This window comes from Sceloporus occidentalis, unplaced genomic scaffold, assembly GCF_023333645.1.
Source record: "Sceloporus occidentalis isolate IW3139 unplaced genomic scaffold, rSceOcc1.0.p SCAF_5, whole genome shotgun sequence".
NCBI lineage: Eukaryota > Metazoa > Chordata > Lepidosauria > Squamata > Phrynosomatidae > Sceloporus > Sceloporus occidentalis.
The window spans coordinates 97,216,286-97,241,746 of record NW_028316985.1 but is presented as its reverse complement, the minus strand read 5'-3'; the positions used below and the strand labels follow the sequence as shown (position 1 = coordinate 97,241,746).

General features: G+C 43.5%; 1 protein-coding gene across 4 annotated transcripts in view; it reads right to left on the bottom strand.

Moving 5' to 3' along the window:
* Positions 1–12,810: 12,810 nt before the first annotated feature.
* Positions 12,811–25,461, bottom strand: part of LOC149312537 (NADH dehydrogenase [ubiquinone] 1 alpha subcomplex subunit 9, mitochondrial-like) — a 120,648-nt gene continuing 107,997 nt past the window's right edge. For 2 of the 4 annotated variants that reach the window (XM_089524826.1, XM_089524825.1), the window contains exons 9-11: positions 20,589–20,684; positions 15,197–15,263; positions 12,811–13,092 (exon numbers count right to left, since the gene is read on the bottom strand). In XM_089524826.1, coding sequence (XP_089380952.1) covers positions 12,919–13,092; positions 15,197–15,263; positions 20,589–20,684 — 337 coding nt within the window. In that variant the 3' untranslated portion in view covers positions 12,811–12,918. Of the gene's footprint in view, positions 13,093–15,196; positions 15,264–17,728; positions 17,802–20,588; positions 20,685–25,461 lie in introns of all 4 variants that reach the window. The other 2 variants (XM_089524828.1, XM_089524827.1) reach the window with 2 other exon arrangements.

Sequence of the window (25,461 nt, the reverse complement as noted above, 5' to 3'; positions counted from 1 at the left end):
GATGAGGATTTTTGAACACAGGAGCTGCATAAGGAACCAGAGAACTATTGCACCAATGATCCAGCACTTTGTACAGTTCCAACATTCTGATATGGACATTAAATTCTGGACAATTGAGAAAGTGTCTGGTTCTGGGGTTAATTTGGAGAGGAAATTCCGAAGAAGAGAATTCATCTGGATTTTTACTTTACAGACACAGAAACCCTTTGGCTTGAATGAAAGCTGTAACTGGATTGAAACACTGTAACTTTACCTTTTATCTGTTCTTGGCTTGCATTCTTGTATATTTGAACCTCTACATGATCATATGTAACGGTTAATATTTGATTCCAAGTGGATATAAATACTTACAGGATAGCATCCCATGATAAATGGCTTAAGGTTGTGTTATACAGGTGTGCTAGATTTTTGATTGATAGCATGATATAAAGTTCCCCATTTTTAACAACTAATTGAGACTTATTCTGCTGTGGTACATCCAGGTTACAGTAAGTAAGGTCATATCTATAATATCCCCTTTAAAAATTCCCTTTATTCAGAAATTGCTTATATATATTTTCTTGATATGTACTTCTCTGTTCTTCCTGACTTGGAAGGAACAACTGCTATGTTCCCAAGAAGCAGGAAGGAAGTAGGTATGGTGCTGGAGGAGGGCTTGCCTCCACATCCCTCTTCACTGATTGAAATCCATCCTGGGAAGGTGTTAACTAAGACAGCCAGAAGTCACAAGTGTCTTAGAGCTTGGGTTTGCCGATGCTGCCTGGGACTGATTTCATTGAGTAAATTGTAGAACTATATAAAAGAACACCCTTGAATCTCATTTTTGGGGAAAGGCCGGGTATAAATCCAATACAAAATAAATGAAAAGTTGGCAAATTCCTTCAAGGAAGAACCATTTGAAGATGAACCAATGATTTTAGAAAGTGAAGTGGAAAAGGGAACATTATGCATTAAGAGACGATGGAGGTATTACTTCATTCTCCACTGGGGGTAGCTGCCTCTAGTGACCTCTGGACTCCTTAGGCCACCAAGAATGGTTGGGAGGATGGCACCACCTCTTCAAAGGGAATGGTGAAAAGCCATATGCCTGTTGGATTTGGATGCGCACATTGGGAAGGGGGCTTCCACCTTGTAGATCAGCATTAGCAGCAACACTGTGACCTGACAAATGGCTTTATGATGAGGACCCAATGGAGAGTTCAGTGAGCCATACAATATTGGTAGGAAGTATTGATAGGACAAGTGCCTGGCTTAAAAAGTGCTGAAGATAGGCTGGAGCCAATAAGCACACATGGTGCGTGGTGGAACAGCAGTCATTCTTGGGCAAGTCAAGCTAAGAAACCCTAATGGGGGAATAGTATGGATTTGGTGGCACTGTTAGACTTGGGGTGTGTTTCATTTCTGTCTGCTCAAACCTGAGTCAGAATCTGACCAGAGGTGTCAAAAGGGCCAACTCCTGCTGTATATCCTGATTGATGGGCGTAAAGCATCTCTCCTGACCAAGCGAAGATGAACTCTGAGGGAGTTGTCGTTGCGCGATCGGGAGCAGAATTGGGGGCAATGGCTGTTGAAAGAGGTCGCAAAGAAGTGGATCTGTGGGGTTCCCCACTGACTGAAGAGGTTGTCGACTGTCTCAGGATGGAGCATCCACTCGTGGCAAGTGGTGGAAGACCTGCTGAGCTGGTCGACCAAGTCGTTTTCTTCTCCTGGCAAGTGGATTGCTTGGAGCAGAATCCTTCTCAGAATGCACCACTCCCAGATGCGGAGCATGATGTTGAGCAAGGTCTGTGACCTGGTGCCCCCTTGTTTGTTGAGGTAGTACATAACTGTGGTGTTGTTCGTCAGAAGAAGTACTACCTTGTTGGACAAATTAGTCTCGAAAGCTCTCAGGGCCTTTTCCACAGCAAGCATCTTGAGGACATTGATGTGGAGAGCTTGTCCGTCTAGGGACCACTTGTCTTTGATGAAGAGGCCTGAGGTGTGGGCTCCCCAACCTTACATGGATGCGTTGGTGGTTAGGGTGACCTGAGGCTGAGATGGCGAAAAAGGCATGCCAATGCAAACGTTCTGGGAGTCGAGCCACCAGCGGAGCGAGTGGGAAATTGGCCTCGGGACCATGACCCACTTGGACTGGGGGTCCATTACTGCATTGAAGGCCGACAGGAACCATGACTGGAGGGGCTGAAACCACAGCCTTGCCCATGCAGTCACGAACATTGTGGAGGCCATGTGCCCTAGGGCTATTTGGACATCGCTGGCCCTTACTCATCTGTGAGCAAGGCAAGTCCTGACTGCAGTGCAAAGAGCTTGGAAATGGTCCTGAGCGGGATAGGCTTCGGAGTTGAGGATGGTGCCGATGAACCTGATCTGCCTGACTAGGGTGAGATGTGACTTCTTCAAGTTCACCATGAGCCTGAGGGATGAGAGGAGCGACAAGGCGAAGTCAACGTCTCTCCATAATTCATCCTCAGAGGGTGCCGCAATGAGCCAGTCATCAAGGTAGGGGAAGACTCTGGAACCTCGCTGGTGAAGATAAGCCACCACTGGAGCCATGCACTTGCTGAAGACTCTTGGAGCTGTGGAGAGGCCGAAGGGAAGGACGTTGTCGAGACTGATGGCAAAGGACAGGAACCTCCGGTGACTCTCTCAAATCCCCACATGGAAGTACGCGTCTTTCAGGTCGATCGTCACGAACCACACGCCCTGGTGTAATAAGGGCAAAATAGAGGCAAGAGTTACCATACGGAATCGACAGTAGGCCAAATAGGAGTTCAGGAGTCGCAGATCTAAAATGGGTCTAAGGCTGCCATTGGTCTTGGGGACCGTAAAATATCTAGAGAAAAAACATCTGAGGGATTGTAAAGGGTCCATAGGAGAAATTGCGCCCCTTTCCAAAAGAGTGTGTACTTTGCCAAGAAGGGTGACTGACGGGGGAGTGGAAACAACAGCTCCAGTTGGAGGGAGCTCTTCGAACTCAAGGGCATAACAGATGATGTCAAGGACCCAAGAGTCGGAGGTCACAGTGGCCCAGGTATTAGAGAAGGGCCTCAAAATGTTGCAGAAAGAGGAGCTGGAGGAAACGACGGAGCACGCAGCGACCCTTCAGGATCTCTTCTTGCCCTGGTTGGTATCCTGTTTACGGTAGTTCTTTCAGTACCGAGCAGAAGGCTGGCGGTGGCCAAAAGAAGAAGAGGACTGGGATTGGCAGTGCTGTCTCTGGTGCTCCTGTTGTTGGCATTGGCAGTCTTGTTGAAAGGGCCACTGGCCCTGGCCATACCACTGTCGCTGACCTCCATAACACTTCCAAAAGATGGTTTGAGAAGGCATGGACATACTGTGTTTCTTGGCAGCCGCCTTCATACTTGAAGTTCAGGCACTCATCCGTTTCGCGGTTGAACAAACCAGCATTGATAAATGGCACGTCCTCAATGGTGGCCTTCGCGTTCAGGTTTAGATCTGAGAAACGAAGCCATGCATGTCTCCTCAAAGCAATGGCAGCCGCCATAGATTTGGCTGAACAGTCAGTGGAGTGCCGGGCTGAGGTAATTAGCCAGCTCCCAATAGAGTGTGCTGTCATCCGGGATGTTGGGGATGATAGGGGAGATCCTCTCCATCAGAAACTGTATGTAGGCTCCCATACAGGCATTGTAATTGGTCAGTTTGAGTCCAAGAACAGAGGAAGCATAGCCTTTCTTTGCATCCACCCTTTTAGCCTCTTGGTCAGCAGGCAACGTGGAAGTCTTCGGTGTGAAGGACTGCTGAGAACCTTCAACAATTGCCGAGTTCTGTTTGGGATGGGCAAACAGCCCAGAAGATTGGGATGGAGAAATCCTGTTCAAGGATTCAATCTTCCTGGTCGTGGGTGCCACAGAGGCCGGTGCATCCCAAGAGCGTTTGGATAACTTTTCCAAGGAAGGCAGCAAGGGAATGGAAGCTGGAGTCGGAACCTTGCCGTGGACTTGCCTCTCAATAGGGTCGGCAGCCTCATCCTCCACATGAGTGATCTGAAGGTCCAACACGTTACCCATCTTAATGATGTGCTCTGCGAAGGAATGGACGTCATCAGTGGAAGACGAAACACCTGGCTGAAAAAGCTCTGAGCCCGACTCAGCGTGTGATGCACGAGAGTCTCCATGCTGGGACACATCGTGGTCTGATTCCAAGACATCATCAGCCATCACTGCTTGAGAAGTGAAGAGAAGAGGGTAACGTCTGGGTAGAAGTGGCCACAGTGGGATGAGATCTTGGTACCGAAGAAGCAAAAGGTACTGAAGCCGTTGGTAGTAAAGTGGATTTTTCCATTGGTGGAACTGTGGATTTCTGGCCAAAGCGATGACAGATAGTATCATGACCGACAGATATGTAATACCTGTCCGTCTCGCTGTTGCAGAAGTAGCCAGATTCTTCCTGCTGAAGAAAACGAGGAGGCTGGTGAACCTCTGCCTGGTGGACTTGAACCTGAGGGACTGGTGTGGGAGATCGATGACTTTGGGAAGAGCCTCCACAGGGTGACATGGCTGGCAGAATGGCAGCATCACCCTCCTCATCAGAGATCTGGTGGAAAGCTAACGTAGCAGGAGGAGAGGAAGTCGAAACCGGTGTTCGACAGGCCTGGAGAGATTCGGGTTCAACCAGTACCAATGAGTCCCGTCTGGGTACCAAAGCGGTGGCATGGTCCTTGGAACCCAACTGAGCGCCCTCAGGAGTCTTGGAGTGAGAACAGCCATGAGGAGAACCTTCTCCTGAATCCACAGGCCTCTTTTTGGAGGAGGATTTAGAGCTCAATTCCCTTAAGGAACTCGAATCCTTGTCATGGGCTGAATCCTTCTTGGAGCTCGAGTCCTTGTGCTTAGTCTTGTCCTTTTTGGAAGACTTGGACTTTGGGCAACGTCCCTTTCAGGGACAGAAATGACGGTGGCACTTGGCTCAGTGGAGGAAATCTGGGCCACAGAAACAGAAGCCGTAGGCACCGACTCTATAGCCGCAGGTGCAGAAGCGGAGCGGGAGGCTGACGGAGGAAGGAGAGCCTTCTGGTACAAGGCAGCCTTGAGGTAAGAATCGCAATTCTTTCTGGCCTGGGGAGCCAAAAGATTTGCAGAAGGCACAAGTCTTGGTGTTGTGGCCCTCACTCAGGCAAAGAAGGCATGAAGAGTGGGCATCCTGTCCAGGGATCTTACCACCACACGTTGCACTTTTAGAACAGAGCCGGAGACATCATAAGCCAAATCAGAATCCAAATCGAAGTCAAAGAACGAACAGATTGGTCAACAATATACAGGGGAGTCAAATCAAGAATGGTCAAGCAAGCCGAGGTCGAGATTTTCCAGAGAATAACAAGCGGATTCCAGTAGCGAAGTTCCTAAAGCAGCCAATGCGGCAGAAAGAAGGAACTGGGGAAAGAGTGGGAAGGCAGGGGACTTATAAGCCAATGTGATTCTAGGTTGCATCAACAGAAGTGTCTAGATCAAAGAAAGTAATTGTATCACTCTATTCTGATTTGGTCAGACCTCACCTGGAATATTCTGTCCAGACACCACAATTCAAAAATGTTGATATGTTGGACCATGTCCAGAGGAGGGTGGCAAAATGGCGAAAGGTCTGGAAACTATACCCTATAAGGTATAGTAGCTGGTAGTAAGCTTAGCTAGGTTAGTATGTTTAGCCTGGAGAAGAGAAGGTTAAAAGATGACATAATCGCCCTGTTGAAATATTTGAAGGGATATCATACTGAAAACATACACAAATACAAATTAGACAATGAGGAAATCAAAACAGTATAATATTTTCCATACCTTGGGTCAAACAGTGATCAGAATGTGGGACTACAGTCAAGAGATCAGAAGACTGGGAATGGGGATGGCAGCTATGAAAGAACTAGAAAGTATCCTAAAATGTAAAGATGTATAACTGGGAATGAAAGTTAGAATCATGCAAGCCATTGTTTTCCCAATTATCTTATATGGATGTGAGAGCTGGACAGTGAGGGAAATGGATAAAACGAAAATCAATTCATTTGAAATATGGTGTTGGAGAAGAATGCTGAGGATACTGTGGACAGCCCAAAAGACAAACAAATGGGTCCTAGAACAGATCAACCCTGAAATCTCCCTGGAAGCCAAGATGATAAAGTTGAGATGGTTGTAGTTTAGTCACCTTGTGAGAGGGAATGACTCATTGGAAAAGAGAAATGCTTGAAAGGTGGCGGAATGTAGAAAGAGAGGAAGACTGCATGCTACATGCATGAACTCTTTAAGATGGTAACAGGCATGAATTTACAGGATCTAAGCAGAGCAGTGGAAAATAGGAAGTCGTCCATAGTATTGGTTTTGATTGTGTTTAACAACGACATGCTGAAGACAGAGCAAGTTTGTTTACTGCAGCTCTAGAAAATAGGACCCAGAACAATGAATTGAAACTACAGGAAAAGAGATTCCACTTCAACATTAGGAAGGACTTCGTGGCTGTAATGGCTGTTTGACAGTGGAACACACTCTCTTGGAGAGTGGTGGAGTCTCTTTCTTTGGAGGTCTTTAAACAGAGGCTGGATAGCAAGTCAGGCATGCTTTTAGTGTATATTTGTGCATGTCAGGGGGTTGGACTTGATGGCCCTTGAGGTCTCTTCCAACTCTGTGATGCTATGATTCTATGAAGTCCTTAGCTGCTCCTAACACAGTGGTTTCAGCATGGATGTTCAAGTCCCTAATACAACAAACTAAGGCAATCCCCCCAAAATGTGCCCTTTATGAGATTTTGGACCATTTCCCAGAAGCCTCAGCCATACTGGCCAATAGTCTGGGATTCTGGGAGCTTAAGTCCAAAATCCCTTAAAGAGCACAGTTTGGGGACCACTGAGTTAGGGGGATTCCAACTAATTCAGCCAACTCAGGAAGGGAGACTATTGAGCAGTAGGGTGGTGTTCCATAGAGAACCAAGGTGAGCAGAGTAGTGAGAAGGTAACCTGCACCCAGTTTCATCCAGCCAGGTCTCTGTAATACAAGCCAGGTCACCATGCCCAATTCAGATCAGGTTCTTAATTATAGTCCTCCCCCGCCATTTATTGACCTATCATTGTGTAGTAGCATTTTTAATCCACATTATTTGATATGAGGAAAAGTTTGGGGTAACTATCACACCGGGCTTTGCCCTCTCTATGGTAATATAATTGTATACGCACTCTGTATCTTCCTCTAACCATTAACCTCTGACTGCTCCCTGGCTTAATTGCCCACCCTTATACTCAAATATTATTACTGATGGCAGGCCAATCTGATAAGTATCAAGGGATATAAATAAAAAAGAACTTCTCCCACCTTCTCAACCAAGGGGATTAGCCCTGGTTCTACCTGCAAAGTGATTGCAACCAAGGAATGATCTCCTCTTGGAGTCACCTTCAGGCAACCTTACATTCCCCTATACAGCAGAGTCTCGGTTATCCGAGATTCGTTTATCTGAAATTCCGGATTATCCAAGCCTCTCCCGCCAGACATGCCCCCAAACATGGTGGTCGCAATGGGCAAGGGGGCAGGGAAAGTGAAGCTGGGAAGGAAAGGCCTCAGCACGGGCCCAGAGGCCTTCCCTTCCCGGCCCTCTCCTTTCCGGGCCTCTGGGGAAGAGGGACGGCTTGCCTTTCCTCACCCCTTGGGGCCAGGCCTCTCCTTCCCGGGCCTCTCCCTCCTGGCTTCACTTTACCCCCCCACCCCCCCGATGGACTCCAAGGAACCCGTTTGAGGGGAGGAAAAGCCCAGGAAGGAGAGGCCTGGGCACAAGCCGAGACCTCTCCCTTTTGGCTTCACTTTCCTCCCCCGAATGGACTCTGAAGAGCTTGTTCAAGGGGAGGAAAGGCCCGAGAAGGAGAGGCCTGGGCCCAAGCCGAGGCGTCTCCCTCTCGGCTTCACTTTTCAAGGTCGGATAATCCGAAGGATTATCCGACATTTTCAGTTATCCGACTATCGGCCCACCCGATTATGTCAGATAACCAAGACTCTACTGTATTACAGTTTTAAGGATTAGAAACAGAAATTCTTAGGAAGTTGACTTCTGAGCCTTTTCTGCATTCATACCAAATGTATACTGGCTCCTTCTATACCACACAAGAACCCCACTGTGTTGAACCTAGTCACTTTGTAATTGGTTGTAGCTTTCTGCAATCATGGTTGATGCAGCATTAAACTCAACATTCCATCCTGTGTGATTGTAAAGACCAAAGGAAAATTAGTTTATATGTAGTTTATACATTGACTTTTAGACTGAAATATGAAGTTTAATTATATTCCTGACTAAAAATATTGCAGAGTGTCACAGTGTTTTTCATAATTGTATAGTCATTCTGCAGAGAGAACTGTCCATCAATTATGAATGGACTTCATTCTTGTAGAGAAAAACTGCAGGATGTACAAAATAAAACTGGCAGACGACAAGGAAGTGTAATATGAACTATATACTGCAAAAATTATTTTCAACCAGTGATTTCCAATGCAGTTGCTAATCATAAGACTTATTTCACACAACATAATTATTTGGAAGCTGGTAAAAATTAATGCTCAGCAAGATCTAATTATTTGATTTTATTATTATTTTAAAAAATAGTGTTCAAGAATATCTTGTTCTTTTGAAAAATTTAAGCAAATAGTATTTTCTGGTATCTTTTAACATTATTATGTTGAAAATAGTGTAATAGTATATCAATAATAATACAATGGGACCCATGGAAAAGCAGATTGTATCCTAAAATGATGGACTGATTGCCCCCAGTTTCACTGAGGGGTGACACGAGAAGGAATTACTCATTGGAAAAGATAATAATGCTAGGGAAGTTGTAGGGATGTAGAAAGAGATGAAGACTGTGTGCTAGATGGATCAACTCTATTAAGGAGGTCCTAGGCATGAATTTACAGGACCTAAGTGAGCAATAGAAGATAGGGAGCCTTGGAAATGTCTCATCCACAGGGTCACCATGAGTTGGGGTCGACCTGAGGGTGGGCAGTTGGGCAGGCTCCTCATGGAACTCATATTTTCCCCATAATCATTCAAGTGTCCACCATGACCTTAAGATCTTTTTCCTTGTCAACTACTTCCATCCGAGGACAGAATTAGTACACGTTACCAACTAATAAAAGAATCAGTAGGAATGCCATCTGCATATTGGTTATATATCTCACATGTCCCCAGATAATCCCTCCCACTAGTACTGTAATTATTAAATTTGAAGTTGAAATGGATACTTATAAGTATCCCAAATCTAAAAAATATTCATACTTTCAACATTAAATTGTTGTTCAAAATTCAAAATTCAAAATGTGCATCTCAATGTGGGCCATCGGTATCCAAAGGGGGTTGGTTGCAGGATCCCCATAGGTACAAAAAACGTGGATGCTCAAGTCAGTATTTAAAATTTAAATTTATCTACGATTGACATCAGCCAGGCTGAGAAGCAGCCTCAGGGGAGTAAGGGAGACTTGGGTAGGAATCTCTGGGCACCAGGGACCATCTGAAGATTTTGGTATCGGGTGTGTGTGTGTGTGTGTCTGGAAGAGATCCCCGCGGATACCGAGGGCCGACTGGACAGGGTCTGCTTCCCTCTCCGCAGGGGCTTGTAGGTGGCTGGAAGTGCCATCACTTCCTGGCCTCCCAACCAATCAGGGAGGCCACCAGCTGGAAGAAGGGGCAGGGCTTCCAGCCTCAAGGGGGTTGCAGCATTAGACAGGTTGCTCTACTACCTCTTTACCTATTGTGTGTAGCATTTTACCTACTGCATCATCTGCTCCATTTTCCTGAAGTTCAGCACTGTTCTCCTTTTGGGAGAAGACTGAAGCAAAGGTGTTGAGTAAGTCTGCCTTTTCTTTGCCCTATTAGTATTTTGCCACCTTCTTCATGCAGTGCTCCTACCATTTTCTTATTGTTCCTTTTTATTGTTTTTCACCTCTCCAGCAAACCTGAGCTCCTTCTGCATTTTAGCTTTTCTGATTTCCTTTGTACACATGCTTGCTAATCCATTGAATTTCTCCTTCATGATCCCTTTCCATTTCTTGCACGTTAAGCTCAGTTGAGAAAATTCTTTAGACACCAATTCTGATTTGTTTAACATTTTTCATCCACATTGGAACTGTTTGAAATTGTACTTTCAATATTTCACTTTAAGAACTTCCCATCCATCATGAACTCCCTTTGCTTTTAGTAACTTAGTATTTAGTCTTTATTTTTTAGTAGCTTAGTACTTTAGTATCTTGGACACCTAGCTTTTAGACTCTTTCATGTCAACCTACATTTGGCTATTAGTGTCACTGGACTAAAACACCAAGGATGCGAAAGGTGCCCCTGCTACACCTGTGGAATGGCAATCCTAGGAGGCACCTAGCAAGGACCCATCTAAAACTGATCAAAGGTAAGCACCACCAAAACAACAGGAGCCATCAGATGAAGATCCAATGAACAAAGGACAAAGCTGATCAAATGCCATCTATGAGGCTCTTTGCCAAACAGCAGGAAAAGTGCTCTGCCAGTTTAAGAGACAGCTGTGACCCATGTTCCCTTCTGGAAACAACTGTCAGATTTTTGGGTCTGGCCTGGTCTTCTTGTGATTTTGCTCTAGATTCCTAAAATATTGACCTCTGGGCTACAGACAACCTTACCTGGCTCTTGGACTGGCTGACAACCCTGTTTGACACTCAGAATTTCAGACAAGCTTGACTTCTCTTCTATGCGTTTCCATCTAAAATGGACCCTTACAAGTAAGATTGCTCTCAAGGAATTTACTGCCCCTGCTTTAGCTGTCATTATCTGCGAGACTTCTGAGTAAATTGCTTCTTTCCTAGCAATGGTCTGTGAGTGTGTAAAAAACATGAGCCAGGACAACTAAGAGCTCATGATCATATTCCTCATCAACAACTGACTCCAAAACACTATTTCCCAGACTGCTTAGATGACAACATTGTCAGCAACTCATGAGCCCTATAACCAATGCTGGCATATAGTAGAGTATAACTGGCAAATTAAGAAACGTGGTTCACAGCCCTCAGTAGAGATAACAGCAACTGGATGTCTTCCAGGAACTGAAGGAATGCAGGAATCTCCGGGGACTCTCAGCAACCGATGCCAGGCTTCAACTAATTAACGACCAGACAAGCCAAGTCTCCTGAAGTGCTATCTTTATTTACAGAGTGCTATCACCAATGCTATAATACAGATCACACAAATACCAACTCCTACTCCAACCCACAAGCAATTACTGGAAGCCCTTGAGTTTATATAGCCTTCAGACCATGCGGTCTCCCAAACTCAATCACTTCCTGCCCCACACTCTAAAGTGTCCTCCTGTGCAATCCAGACACATATTTCATCATCCAGGTTTAGTGTACGCAGGCACCAGAGTGTCCTTGAGCCTATGAGCATGAGCTGTGTATAATCAGCCTTGTCCTTCCCAGTGCTGGATGCTCATGGTCAGACACACACACATCTAAGCATTTCCCAGTGTGCTGACTTTAACCCTTTGACAAACATGATGCAACCTTTGCAACTTAACTGGCATTCATTTTGGTCTTTTATGCCCATGAAAAACCAAACTATGGGACAAAACAGACTGGCAATAAGAGCTGGCTTGGGGGTGGTGTGGGGTGTGGTGACCACATGCCGCACACCCTGACTCTACCCCAAGCCGGAGTCACACCGCTTGCCCAACCAGATGGTGGGCAGCATGGGAACGCTCCTGTGGTGCAGCAATTAGATGGCATGTGGTTGCTACAGCCCTGATCCATCTGTTTTCAGCCTTAGTCTCTAATGATGAAAACACTCACTACAGTCGGCCCTTCTTATACACGGATTTTTTTATACACAAATTCAAGCATACATGGTTTGAAAATGTTCGAAAAAAGTATAAATTTCAATTATCAAACCTCGATTTTCCATTTTTTATAAGGGACACCATTTTGCTATGTCATTATATTCAATGGGACTTGAGCATACACAGATTTTGTTATACACGGGAGATCTTGGAACCAAACCCCAGCGTATAACAAGGCTCCACTGTACTACATTTAAAAAGACTTGAACCAGGGACACTATAATTCAAATCCCTATCCAGATAAATAAGGGGACTTTAGGTCAGTTTTTACCTCTGCAGTAATTGACAGAGTTACTGTGCTGCTAGTACAAGTGAGAAACTTTTGATGTTCCAGATGTTTTGGACTTAGGCTCCCAAAAACAGTATCCAGTATAGATTCAACCAGTAAAAGATTATGGGAATTGTCATCTAAAACATTTGGAGGGCTCCAGCTCTGTGCTAAAACAGAGATAACATCCACCTATAGTAGCAGGGTCACCTTGAATTAGGTAGAATCAAAATGTATTTTAAAAAACACAAATAGGACATTCCATATAGTCTAAAAGAAGTTAACAATATTCATAGAACAATTAATGGTTGCAACAACTAGACTGGAACTAGTGGTTATAGGTATAAAACTCTCAGTTTTTCGGCCTCGGTTGTGCACATTCTTATATTTCAGATTTGGTGACTAGAAATGTAAATGGCTTGTATAAAGTATTGTATTGTATTGATTCACTTTTCTAATTTGCCCAAAATGGAATTCGTCTTTTTTTTTTTACTGTAGCTGCACACTATGTCACCATTTACTTTTCAGTACAATCCAATGTTCTCTTTCTTTATCAACTACCACCAGCAAAAATCCTACTACTATAGGATAGTGTAGGAGAAGTGAGTAGTAATGTTCATCAATATAAACATATTCAGCATGTGTAGAAGAATCATATTTACATTTCAGACTTGGAGGAAAAAAAAACACCCACCAATGACAGTAGTAAGATAAAGGCTACATGATTTATTTAGGGAATTAACTCGTATTACAGATTTCTTCACACAAGTAATCTCAGTGTAACTTCAACTTGAAAAGTTGCAGAAATCAATAATTACATGTTACTAACAGGTGTAGCTGGTTTTGCTTCCTCAAGCTCAGCTTCCAGCCAACGATATTTACGATGACGCCGCAAGACTTCAATGGCTTTCTGCTCTACAGGAGTTGGAACAACACCCAAGTCCTCCAATCCAGGAAGATTAGGGAATCTCATGTCTGTGATGTGGAACTTTAAGGGAGAAATAAGTAATAGATTATGGTATCATATCAATCTTAACAAAGTTGTAAAATACTTGAATGAGGATGATAATTAACAGAAGATTATTTAACAGGTCAAGAGCTACTGTTAGGTATGGCTAACAGTTTGGATACAAAAGTGAGATTTGACTTCAACACTGCAAAATGAACTGCTATATTATTGTCTACTGTCCCAAAGGATTGCTTTATGGCTTGGGAAATGGACATTTGTGCTCCTCTGGGCACAGAGAGGTCTTTTTAAAAAGAATTCTTTAAATGGAGCCACAGAAAGCAGACAGAAATATGGACAAAAAACAACAACACTACATTTCACTTCTATTTTCTAACTTTTCCAGTAAACCAAGGATTGGCAACTGTGGGTGGACTTGTGATAAGTTTTGTACTCATGACCACTCTGTGTGCAAAGTACCATCATGTTTGTGTGCACTGGAATTATGTTAGTCCATTTTCATTTACCATTTTTGGCTGATTTATGTAGGTGGGAAGGGCAAACTCCCACTTCTGTGGACAAATGTTCTGGTGTGATTTTGGTATGGAAATCTTCCCATCCCAAAATTGGTGAGAAATTTGGAGCAAGGCTCCAGGACTGATACGGGATTTCAAAAATAGGGTATAGGGGCCACACTTTCCCTATTCTGGCAGTATACCACATGCTCTAGAGAAAGTAAGAGATAAAAATGGCAACCAGAACATTAACATGCTACTAATAAAACAAGAGTGCACTTCCAATGGTGAACTGCCTTAAGCTAAATTAAACCGGGGGGGGGAGGGGGGGGACAGTGACTTTATTTACAACTGTATCCAGCAGCCTGAATGAAAACAACTTGTTTTTTGCAAATTTGACAGCTTCAAATGGAATGTACCACATATACTTGTCTATAAGTCTAAAAATTTATGCCCAAAAATTGACCACAAAATCCTAGGTTGACTTATTTATGGGTCAGTATGGTAATGTGATAGCAGCTCTTTCAGATTTCCCATGCAGTTCCTTTCTGTCCTGAGCCAAGCAGATAGAGTACTTGGTCACTGATTGTTTGCTGTTTGTTTAACAGTCCCTCTCCCTCCTGCACACTTCGATGTCTTGGGAGTGAAGGCTGAAACACTGAAGCCTCGTAATGATTGCTGCTCGCATACACACTCTGAAGGAGCCTCCAAATTTTACACTCGACCGATCCACAGATCATCTTAAAATCCATCATTTTGCCCCCAAAACATGTCCTTGATTTATACATGAGGGTCGACTTATGCTTGTGTATATATGGTAATTTAAAATACAAATGAATTGAGACTTGCTGAAATTGATAAACTGACAATGTGGATTAGGCTTAGTATAGTAAATAGTAGAATATATTCATCAGTTAGGAAGTAGGCAGAAGTTCACTCCCAAACACCCCAGAAATTTTGGTCTGTTGTGCCACAAAAAGAATGATAGCTCTTGGGTATTCCCAACCCTAGGCTGGACTCAGTTTTCCATCTGCAGTGCCACCGGCTTCATGAGCCTCTGCTTCCCTGGGCTCATCCACTGCTTCACCAAGACTTTTGTCTTTCACCTTGTTCTTGCCCTGCACATTGTACCTACTGCATCTCATTTCTTGCTCCTTCCTGTTCTTTCAAAATTTATCCTCTTAATGTCCCATTCTGTTTCTGGTCCATCCACCCTATGCCCCCCTGCTACTTTCTGGCTTCACTTTTTCAATTCCCTGCCAATGTTCCACCCTTCAACCCCCACTCCAGACTACCTGCTGCCAGATACCACTACTTCCCTTGGACCATGGCCAGCCTCCTCCCTCACACTGTAATTCAGTGAATGTCCCAGGTGGCTCTCAGACACCTTGCTGGACTTGTCACTGTACTTCAGAAGAGTCTCATGTTAGGATACTAAACACCTTCATGATTTCTGAATAACAAAACATTAACATTAAATACAGATGGTCTGTATTTAATACAAAATACAATGTTACATTAAAATCATTTTCATACTTTTAAATGACTGTATTTTTATTTTTGTTCACTCATTTTGTTGTTATGTACACATGTAAGTAATAAATACAGGTGTTCTGCAATTCTGCACCTACCCGGTCAACTTTGTCCCTTGTTGTCCATGGCTCAAATGGAGTTGTCTCAAAGAATCTTGCAAGTAAACTATAATTCAAAACATCACAAAAAGAAAGTGAATCCTGTTGCTTATATGGACATATGCAACATTTAAATTAGAGTATTCTTTAGTTTGTTATAAATTTTATTTATGAAGTTTGTCTGTGTCCACTGACTGCTCTTCAATCTAGAAATGCTACTAAAATGAGAACTTGAGCCACAGAATAGATAACTGCAGTTGTGACACTTCTCAAATGGATAACAAAAAGTGAAGAGACAGACTGAGCTGGTGCATCAAATGAGATCTGAGGGAAATGGAGAATAAGGAAAAACTTCTTGTGAGTAAAATTTTACAATTCCCCTGAAAATATTCATGCTCCAAAATTTCAATTTTAAACTGAGGGCCTTTTCTCAAAACACATTAGACAAAAACAGCTGAAAGTTCTCCCAAAAACATTACTGTGTCTTGTAGTAAATATGTTATGCAGGGCTGTCTTCATTTTGAGAATAAAAAGCCCAGGTAGATGTATTTGGCACACTTTTTTTTAACCTGCCAGCACATTAACCTTGTGTTGAAATACATTTATTTTCTTATAGTCAGAAAGAAATGCTTGAGCATGGTCCCCACTCCTAATGTCACATGATATGTAGAAATAGGCGTGAGATCAACTACCCTCTGAACAGATCAAATGGAACTGGATGTTTCTAGTAATTCTTTAAATAAGGTTCCATATGGTCCCCCCCCCCCCCCCAATATTTATACTGAAAATTAATTGCTACATTGCTGGACTAGAAATAGCCTTTAAAAACCCACACCTGTTAGAACATTCTTTCTTTAAAGGACATTAAATTCCATTATCCCCAATGGTGGCGCGGCCGTGAGCATGCACCATCATGGGACAATGTGGGAAACTGACTGGGTGACAACAGATATGAAGAATAATGTTCAGGAAGCAAATGGAGCCTGATATAACCAGAGCTAATTAGCAGGCTTATGACAAAGGGCAGCCTGAAGTTGAAGTGAGTGGATGTGCTACCCTGTTTTTCATACACGTGAGACCAAGGGAGGGAGAATCTGGAATGGCAGACTTGGGTTGCACCAGATACCTGATCAACCCTGCTGTAGTCACTGGGTTGAGTCTATGGGTAGAAGAGATAGTACAAGCCATCAGATTTACTCAAATGGATTGCCACCAGATGACTGGCAACTCTGCTTGGTACTGGACTGAGCCTGTACGGTTGGAAGTGAGAAAGCATATAGAGAAATTACAGTGTGTGGTGGCTCCTACAGTGGCTCATACCTTGTGTTGGGACTGGACTGGCTCAGTTTCCATAACCCCCATACTGACTGGATTCATGGTGCCAGGATCACTGGGCACTCCTCACAAGGGTGCTACAATGGGTGAAACTGAAGCCAGGAGCAGACTCAGATTCGGCAGCAGTGGACATGGTGGCTGTACTGCCCAAAATAAAAGGAGTAAATGACTTTGCAGGGTTGGGAATCTTGGCTCTGACCGTGGCCATGCCAGCTGCTCCTGTAACTGAACCAAAAGTGCCTTGAGAATATGCTGACCTAAAGGAGGTATCTAGGGAGATGTCCTCCCTCTTCACCATAAGTCAGATTATGCAACTGAATTGGTGCCAGGGGCTAAGTTACAATCTATGACTCCCAAAGAGTTGACAAGATTTAGGGAGTTTATACATAAAAACCTGGCAAGGGGGTTCATTTGGCCAGCCACATCATCCATGGCTGTGCTGGTGCTGTTCTAGCACAAGAAGGATGGTTCTTTGAGGCTGTGAACGGACTATTGACGGTTAAATGCTATTTGTATGTTTTATAAATACTCCTTGTTACTAATGAAAGACGTGTTGGCATAGGTGGCAAAAAGAAGAAAGTTTACCAAGCTAGACCTGAAAGAAACATACTTTCCAGTGCACATTAAGGAAGGTGATGAGTAGAAAACCACTTTTCATTGCCTGTTAGGAGCTTTTGAATATTTGGTGATGCCATATGAGCTCAGTGGAGCCCCAGGAGTGTTTATGCATTCAATTAATAAGATTCTCCATGAGTTTCTGTACCAAGATTTGTTAGTATACCTGAATGATGTTTAGGTATACTCAGAGAATTATGAAACCCATGTATAGTTGGTATGAAAAGTGTTAAAAAGACAATCAGCTATATGCAAAGCTCTCTAAGTGTGAGTTTCATAAAAACAAGCTAGACCATTTGGGTTCTCAAATTTTCAACAAAGGGGTAGAGATAGACACAGCCAAAGTCCCAGATGTAAGAGGCTGTAAGGCCCCTAAAACCAGGCAACAGTTAGAGTTCCCTGGGGTTTGCAAACTTCTGTCACCAGTTTATATCTGTCTTTATGCAGATAGCCTTGCTACTGATTTGTTAAAAATTAACACCAAAAAGGGAGACAAAGCCAAAAATAGAAAATCTAATTATTGAATTCAATGGAACTCTGAGTGTGAGGAGGCTTTCCAGTGCCTCAAGAGACTGTGTTCACCTCCAAGCCCATGGCATCCTGACCCCAGAGTCTTCTACGGTGCAGGTCAATGTTTTGGATGTTGCTGTTGGGGCTGTATTATGAAAAAAAGACAAAGAGGCAAAATTGAGACCCTGTGCTTATTTATCTAGGAAATTTTGGGGAGATGGCCCATTTGGGATAATGAGGCAATTTGGCTTGCTTTAATTGCCTGGCAGCATCTGTTAGAATGGACTTCTGTTCTGCTCGATGTGTGGACAGACCACAGAAATCTGGAGGCCTTAAAGATCCCCTGAAAAACGGAACCCTAAACAAATAAGATGGGCTGAATTCTTTTACAAATTTGATTTCCAACTAAAATATTTGCTGAGGGGGGAATTCCTAGCAGACACATTATCTAAACTGCCCCAGCATGACAGCCAATGAAAAAATAGAGTATTTACCCCTCAACTGCTTGGGTTAGCAGTGTTTACCAGAGCTCAAGTCTCACAAGGCCTCCCTTGAGCTGTGTTGACAAAAAACCATGGAAGAGCCCATGGAGGGGGATGAGTAAACAAAAGCCACCATAAATAAATAAATAAATAAATAAATAAATAAATAAATAAATAAATAATTAATATGACAGTGAGGGAAGGCATTCCCTACGAAGGTGATGGGATTTATATTCCTGGATCATCAAGAGAAAGAATGTTGAAACATTGCCAAGATGTTAAGACAGTTGGACATTTTGGATATTTGATCAGATGACAATTTTGGTGGCCAAAACTGAGGTAGGATATTGTCAGAACCTGGATAGTTCTGTCATAAATTATTGTCAAAGAGGAAAAGTAATTGTGAAAATAAAATGTTATGTAAAGGGGGTTAAAATATAAAAGTATATGTGGTTGGATGTGGATGCTGTTAAATCAAGGCTGAAAGGCTGAAAGGGTTAATTCACGGTCAGCCAGAGGCATTCTAGCTTCTAGAGGAAATAAGGAGGGGTGGAGGGGGTCAGGATTGGTTGCTATGGTAGTGAAGATAACTAGGCAGTTTAAAATAAAAACAGGCAGGCTAGAGTTAGAATTGTATTGTTAATTGTAATCTCAGTATTGTTATACTGAAGTTAATTTAGTATTGACTCAATGTTAAGTGAGGTGATATAGAGTTAGGATACATGTGTTGTTTGCTTATTGTGTGTACTGAAACTTTTACAATTGTTAAGTTTTCTCTAGTGGACCAGATATGGACAGAAGGTATATAGATATAGCTGGGTTGTGTTATTGACTTATTGTTGTGGCTAGGGGTGTGAGAATATGGTTTGGTTCCCAAAACAGGGGATATCTGAATAATTCTAAGTGGTTCGTTATTACATCATTAATTAATGCCCTGGTGGGAATTTTGTAGCCAATCATGGCCTTTAATTGATTGTTACAGGAGGGGCTATTATTTTGGTATAAAGGGGGAAATGTTGGATGATAACGTAGACTTGACAAAAAACTCATGACTGTTTCCTGTTACATTTTCTTTCTTTTAATAGTTTAGACACACTGTTTGACTCTAGACTTGATTGAGAAGAATTTGGTGGGAGGCTGTACCTGACAGATATAGAAGACTACATCAAAAGCTGCCCCATCTGTGCCATTTCTAAACATGCTGTGAGAAGCCTCAAGGACTTCCAACCCTGGGCAGAAATTAGCATGGATTTATTGTCAATTTGTCCAAAAGCCAGAAAAAGACTGTGATTTGGGTGGTGACAGACCTGTTTTCAAAACAAGCCCATTTTATATCTTGTGTGACTATTCCTACTGCTTCCCAACTAAGATGTTCTTAGATCATATTTATCAGTTGTATGGCGTGCCCTCAAAGATGATATCTGACAAAGAGTGCATTTTACCTCCCAGTTCTGAAGGGATTTCATGAAATTACTAGGAACTGAACAGGGTCTGAGCACGGTCCATCATCTCCAGATGGATGGACAGAGAGAATTAATCAAATTCTGGAACAGTATATGAGATGTTATGTCATCTTTCAGCAAACAGATTGGCTGGAATATTTAGGTTTTGTAGAAATGGCTTATAACAATGCTGTGCATCAAAGCATGGAACATCTCCCATTTCAAGTTGTGTATGGGAAAAATGTAAAAACCACTGCTCACATTACAAAAATTAAAGAGACTGGACCAAAGATTTTACAGCATTAAATTTCGCAAAAGATGCTTACAAAAACATGCTAACCAAAAAAGGGCACCAGAATGGAAGTTCAAAGTAGGAGATGAAGGATGGTAGGTTTTTCGTGTTACCTATCCCAAAAGAACATTGCTGCCCCCCAAATAAAAAGGCAACTGAACCAATGGGAGCCATGATGACATATTGTGGCCTTCCAGAGGAGCCAAAACTAGACTTGGAGTGTATTGTATACATCGAAGGAAGTAGCAGTGCCACCCTATTCTGCTCTGGTCAGACCTTACCTGGAATACTGCGTTAAGTTCTGGGTAGCACAATTCAAGGAGGATATTTACAGGTGGAACATGTCCAGAGAAAGGCAACAAAGACACTCAAAGATATGGAAATTAAGCCTTATATGGGAAATGTAGGGAAACTGTATATTTAGCTTAGAGAAGAAAAGACTGAGGGGTGACATGGCAGATATTTTTAAATATCTGAAGGTAAAATAAACTTTTTTCCTATTCTTGCAGAGACGAGAACACAAAATCAGTGCTTACGAACTACGACATTAGGCTTAGATTCCAGGACAGCTTAACCAATTTATAGATGCAAGTATTCACACAAGACAGTGAAAGACCTACATTAAACCAAACATATGAGAAACTAAATGATAGCATCATGTAGAGTTTGAACCTAAAAGGTAACCATTTGTCAGCTAAGAAGAGCTTGAAACTTACTGATACACAGGACGAGGCAATGGATATGGGAGGAAAGCTCTATGGAGGACTGCATAAACATACTCTACCAAGTCATAAAGTAGGTATCTGTTTGGGCTAGAGAAAAACAAAATGAGTTCACAAAGACCTGAGAAATATGTATGTATAAGTAACAAGCATGGAAAGACATATTTGCAACATGATTCTAAAGCTAATCCCACATGTAGACTCTGGCAATGTAAAGCCATCTCCCGCCATTGAAAAAGTTTGTAATTTTGTTCTAAATCAAATTGCATTTTCACATTTGAACATGAGGAGCTGGCTGTATTTCTAATATATGGATCTTTCAGACAATCAGGTGTTGACAGCACAAAACTCTCAAAGTGTACCATGAGTTCCTGAATGTCTGTCAACAACAATTTTTCACAAAAAGTAGAACAGTTTATAGAAAATAACCAGAACACTGTAATCTGATTTAGTTCTTGGGAATAATTTGGAACTCCAGATTATCAACCTTTTTTGTATGTGTGTATGTGCTGTCAAGTTGCCTGTTGACTTAAGGCATCCTCATGAATTTCACAGGGTTTTCTTGGGAAGAGGTGGTTTTGGCAGTTCCTTCTTCTGTAATATATAGCCTGAAAGCACTCAGTTTTCATTGATGGTCTCCCATCCAAGTATTAACTAGAGCTGACTCTGCTTAGCATTCAAGACCAGAAAGGATCTGATGCCTTTAGGCTATTTAGGCCAGCTATCATTTTCTATTTCATGTCGTCCCCCATTTGGATGAATCAACATCTCGGATCAGGAGCAGGAGAGATAACAGTTTCCAACAATCTCCTTTGTAGCAGTTTAGTTATATCACAGTTCTCTTCTCATTGTATCATAGGCCCGGTACAGATGAGCCAAAAAGGACACCCTCATCATTACCTTCTATTCTGAGAACCTTAACGGCTTGGTGACACTAACAACCCCCACCTATCCCTGTACAGCAGTGAGTTACTACAGCCAGACTCCTGTTGGTATTTTAGTAGTGTAATAATCTGTTGTGCTAGTGGCTGCCCTTTCTAACCACTTATGTAGGAAATAGGCAGTAGTGAATGAGCTCTGAATGAGCTCTCTGAATGAGCTCTGCATCCACGTAGAGACATGTCCATGGGTCCATGGGCAAGTTTGCCTTCAATGACTTAAAACTATGACATCAAGCAAGTTTAGTACATAGAGTAAGTGATGTGGTTGGTTAATGTGTGTGGGCAGTCCACCACAAAGACCCAATCATCAATGTATGAGAAGACCACAATTCCCTTTCGATGTAACCAAATTGTGACTACAACCATGCAATTCGTGAAAATGTGGAGAGATCAAATGGTAACACCTCTGAGGTATAGAATGGGCTATAGACCACCGTCTTTCTTGCTGATGATGGTTTATCCGATTGTTATCTAAGATCTGATATTTGATTTTATATTTCATCTTTTTAATTTGTTGTCTGCTTTTTTATCTAATTCTATCTTGTATTATTATCTATTGTTTTATATGTATTTTGTAGAATGTACGCCAATGGCAGGTTTTATCGATTTTATTGTTTGTATGTACAGCGCTGTGTAAATCTACAGCACTATATAAATAAAGAATAATAATAATAATAATGAAGAAGAAGAATTGAGAGAAGAAACTTCAACAGACTTTGCATGAGGGGATGGGTTTGATGGTCCCCTTGAGGAATAGGATCCATACCACATTGAGAAGCACGTCCGAGGGGCAAGTTACATGGAGAACACCCGTGGGGGGATACTCCTTGAAATCTATGACATAACCCCTTTTGACAATGTCAAGAACCAGGTGTCTGTGGTGATGGATGCCCATGCAGAAATTGGAATGCAAACACAAATTTCAATGTAAACCTGAAAGTAACACTGCCCTCCTGAAAGCTGCATCCTGTCTGGCCCTGGTGTCCAGCCTGTAGTGCTTGATGAATATCAGTGGCTGGGACCAGACAGCAGCTTTGCAGACATCCTCCAAGGGTACTCCATTCAGAAAAGAAGAGGATGCAGCTACCGCCTGAGTTGCATGGGCCCGAACCCGAGCAGGGAGAGGTCTACCTGACAGTTCATAGCAGAGGTGAATGGTGCCAGTCACCCATTTGGAAAAACCTCTGCTCAGTCATTTTTGGCCTCCGAGTAGCAAACAAACAGTCTTTCAGAGCATCTTGAACTCGAGGCCCTGTCCAGGTAAAAAGTCAGAGCCCTGCGAACATGCAAGGTGTGAAGGTGGCGCTCCGTACTGGTGGTCGGGTACGGGGCCAAAGTTGGCAACACAATGTCCTGGTTCATATGAAAGCCGACACCACCTTCAGGAGGAAGGTGATATTGGTATGGAGGACCACTTTGTCCTTGTGAAAATGCAGGTAAGGCTGGTCCACCTGTAAGGCACAGGGTTCGCTCACACGGTGAGCAGAGATGATGGCCACAAGGAAAGCTGTTTTCCAGGTCTGAAGAGGCCATGGGTTCAAAGGGCTTGGATGCCAAGCAGGAAAGCACAAGGTCCAGACTCCATGCTGGTGTCAGTACAGAGGATGGAGGACGAAGATTGTTAAATCCTGAGGAAACTCTTTACCAGAGGGTCCTTGAAAAGGGAATGTCTGCCCTTGAAATGGTAATGAGAACAGCTGACAGGTAGCACTTGATGGACATCAGGCACAGTCCCAAGTCCACCAGGGACATTAAGAACTCCAGGATCATCGGGACCGATGCTCGGGATGGAGAGATGTCTCTCTTGGAGAGAAAGGCCAGAAACGTTTTCCACTTACATTGGTAAGACTTTTGTGTTGAAGGCTTTTGGCAGCCAGAATAACAGTCCTGATGGGATCAGGAAAAGCCTCTAAGGATGAATCCTCCATGGCACCAACGGGAGTGTCTCCATGTCCAGATGCAGGACATGGCCTTCATGAAGCGACAGAAAGTTGGGACAGAACTCAAGCCGGAGGCAAGGCCTTTGGGATAGGTGTAGAAGGGGGGGGCGAACCACGGCTGCCTCAGTGACCATGGTGTGATGAGGACCGGTCCGATGTTATCTTTGCCATGACCCTTGTGATGAGTTAGAAGGGAGTAAAGGCGTAAACCAGTCCTTCTGATCACTCGAACTGGAAGGCATCTCCTTGGGAATCCGGTGCACAGATTCAAGAGCAGAACTTTGTACAGTGAGTGTTCTGAGGCAAAGAGATCGATTATCGGCTTGCCCCACAGGTGCAAGAGGCAGGCAACCATCTCGGGATGGTGCCACTCGTGGCATGGGTTGGAAGACCGGCTGAGCCTGTCTGCCAGTTCGTTCTCCTCTTCGGGGAGGTGGATGGACTGAAGGAGGATCCTGTTGTGTACTCACCAGTCCCAGATCCTGAGAGTGATCTCGAGCAACGTCTGGGACTTCGTTCCTCCCTGTTTGTTCAGGTAGTGCATGATGGTGGTATTGTCCATCAGGAGTACTACTTTGTCGGAGAGGAGCAACTAGAAGCCGCTGAGGGCTTTTTCCACAGCTAACATTTCCAAGGCATTGCTGTGTAGTTGGCTCTTGGACACCGTCCTCTTGTCCTTGATCATGAAGTTTAGGGTGTGTGCACCCCAGCCTTCCAGGGATGCATCTGTTGTCAGAGTGATCTCTGATTGTGGAGGCAGGAAAAGCATCAGGCACGTTGTTGGGGTTGAGCCACCAGCATAAGGATCTGTGAACCGATCTTGAGAGTGTGAGCAGCTTGGATGGAATATTTATTTATTTATTTATTTAGGTATTTATATCCCGCCCTTCAGCCCTAATGGTTCTCAGGGCGGCTTACAATTATTATTTTTAATCAGACAGTTCCCTGCCCTCAGGCTTACAATCTAAAAGACACAAAACAAAAGGAGAAGGGAATGGTGGAGGGAAAGGGGATGAGGTCCAGTGGTTCTTCTCTCCCTCTGAGGCCTGGACCAAGGCAGATGGATTGGAGGGAGGGCTCTTCCTTCTTCCAGGCTAGTCCTGATGGAGCTGGACCTGCCTGGCGAATATCCTGCATGGAATTGAAGACAGAGAAATACCAGGACTGGATCAAGCAGTCTCGCCCACGGGTTGACAAAGATTGTTGAGGCCATGTGTCCCATGGCTACTTGGACAATTCGGGCCTCTATTCACCTTCATGAGAAGCATGCACGAATCACTTCGGATAGGGCCTGGAACCTGTCTTCAGGTAGATAGGCCATGGTCGTCTACTGGACATCCTGAAGCAATCCTTCTTGGGATGGAGCCATGAAGAGCCAGTCGTCCAAAAAGGGAAAGATTGTGTTCCCGTGTTGATGGAGGTAGGACACAACTGGTGCCATGCACTTCGTGAAGACCCTTGGTGCCATGAAGAGGCTGAACGGGAGGACCCTGTATTGGAACATCTCAGTCTTGACGGCAAGAGCAAGGAACCTCCGATAATCCTGCCTGATGCCAATGTGGAAATAGGCATCCTTGAGGTCGAGAGTCACGAACCAGTAGTCCTTCTGTAAAAGTGGTAGAATGGAAGCAAGGGGATTACCATTCGGAAGCGATGGTAAACAACAAAGGTGTTTAACTGACGTGAATCGAAAATAGGTCTAAGACCAGAGTCCCTTTTTGGGGACGGTGAAGTATCATGAGAGGAAACAGTATTGAGTCTCTGTGGGGTCTACGGGCTCGATAGCTCCTTTATGTAAAAGGGTGAGCACTTCGTCGAGTAGGGCGTTTGAGGGGATGGTGGAAAGAACAGCTCCGGTGGTAGAGTGCTCCTCTAACTTCATGGCATAGCTCCTGCAGACAATGTCTAATACTCACGAGTCGGAGATGATTGAGACCCTGGTATTAAAGTAAGGCCTCAATCTGTCACCAAAGACGGTCTGAACAG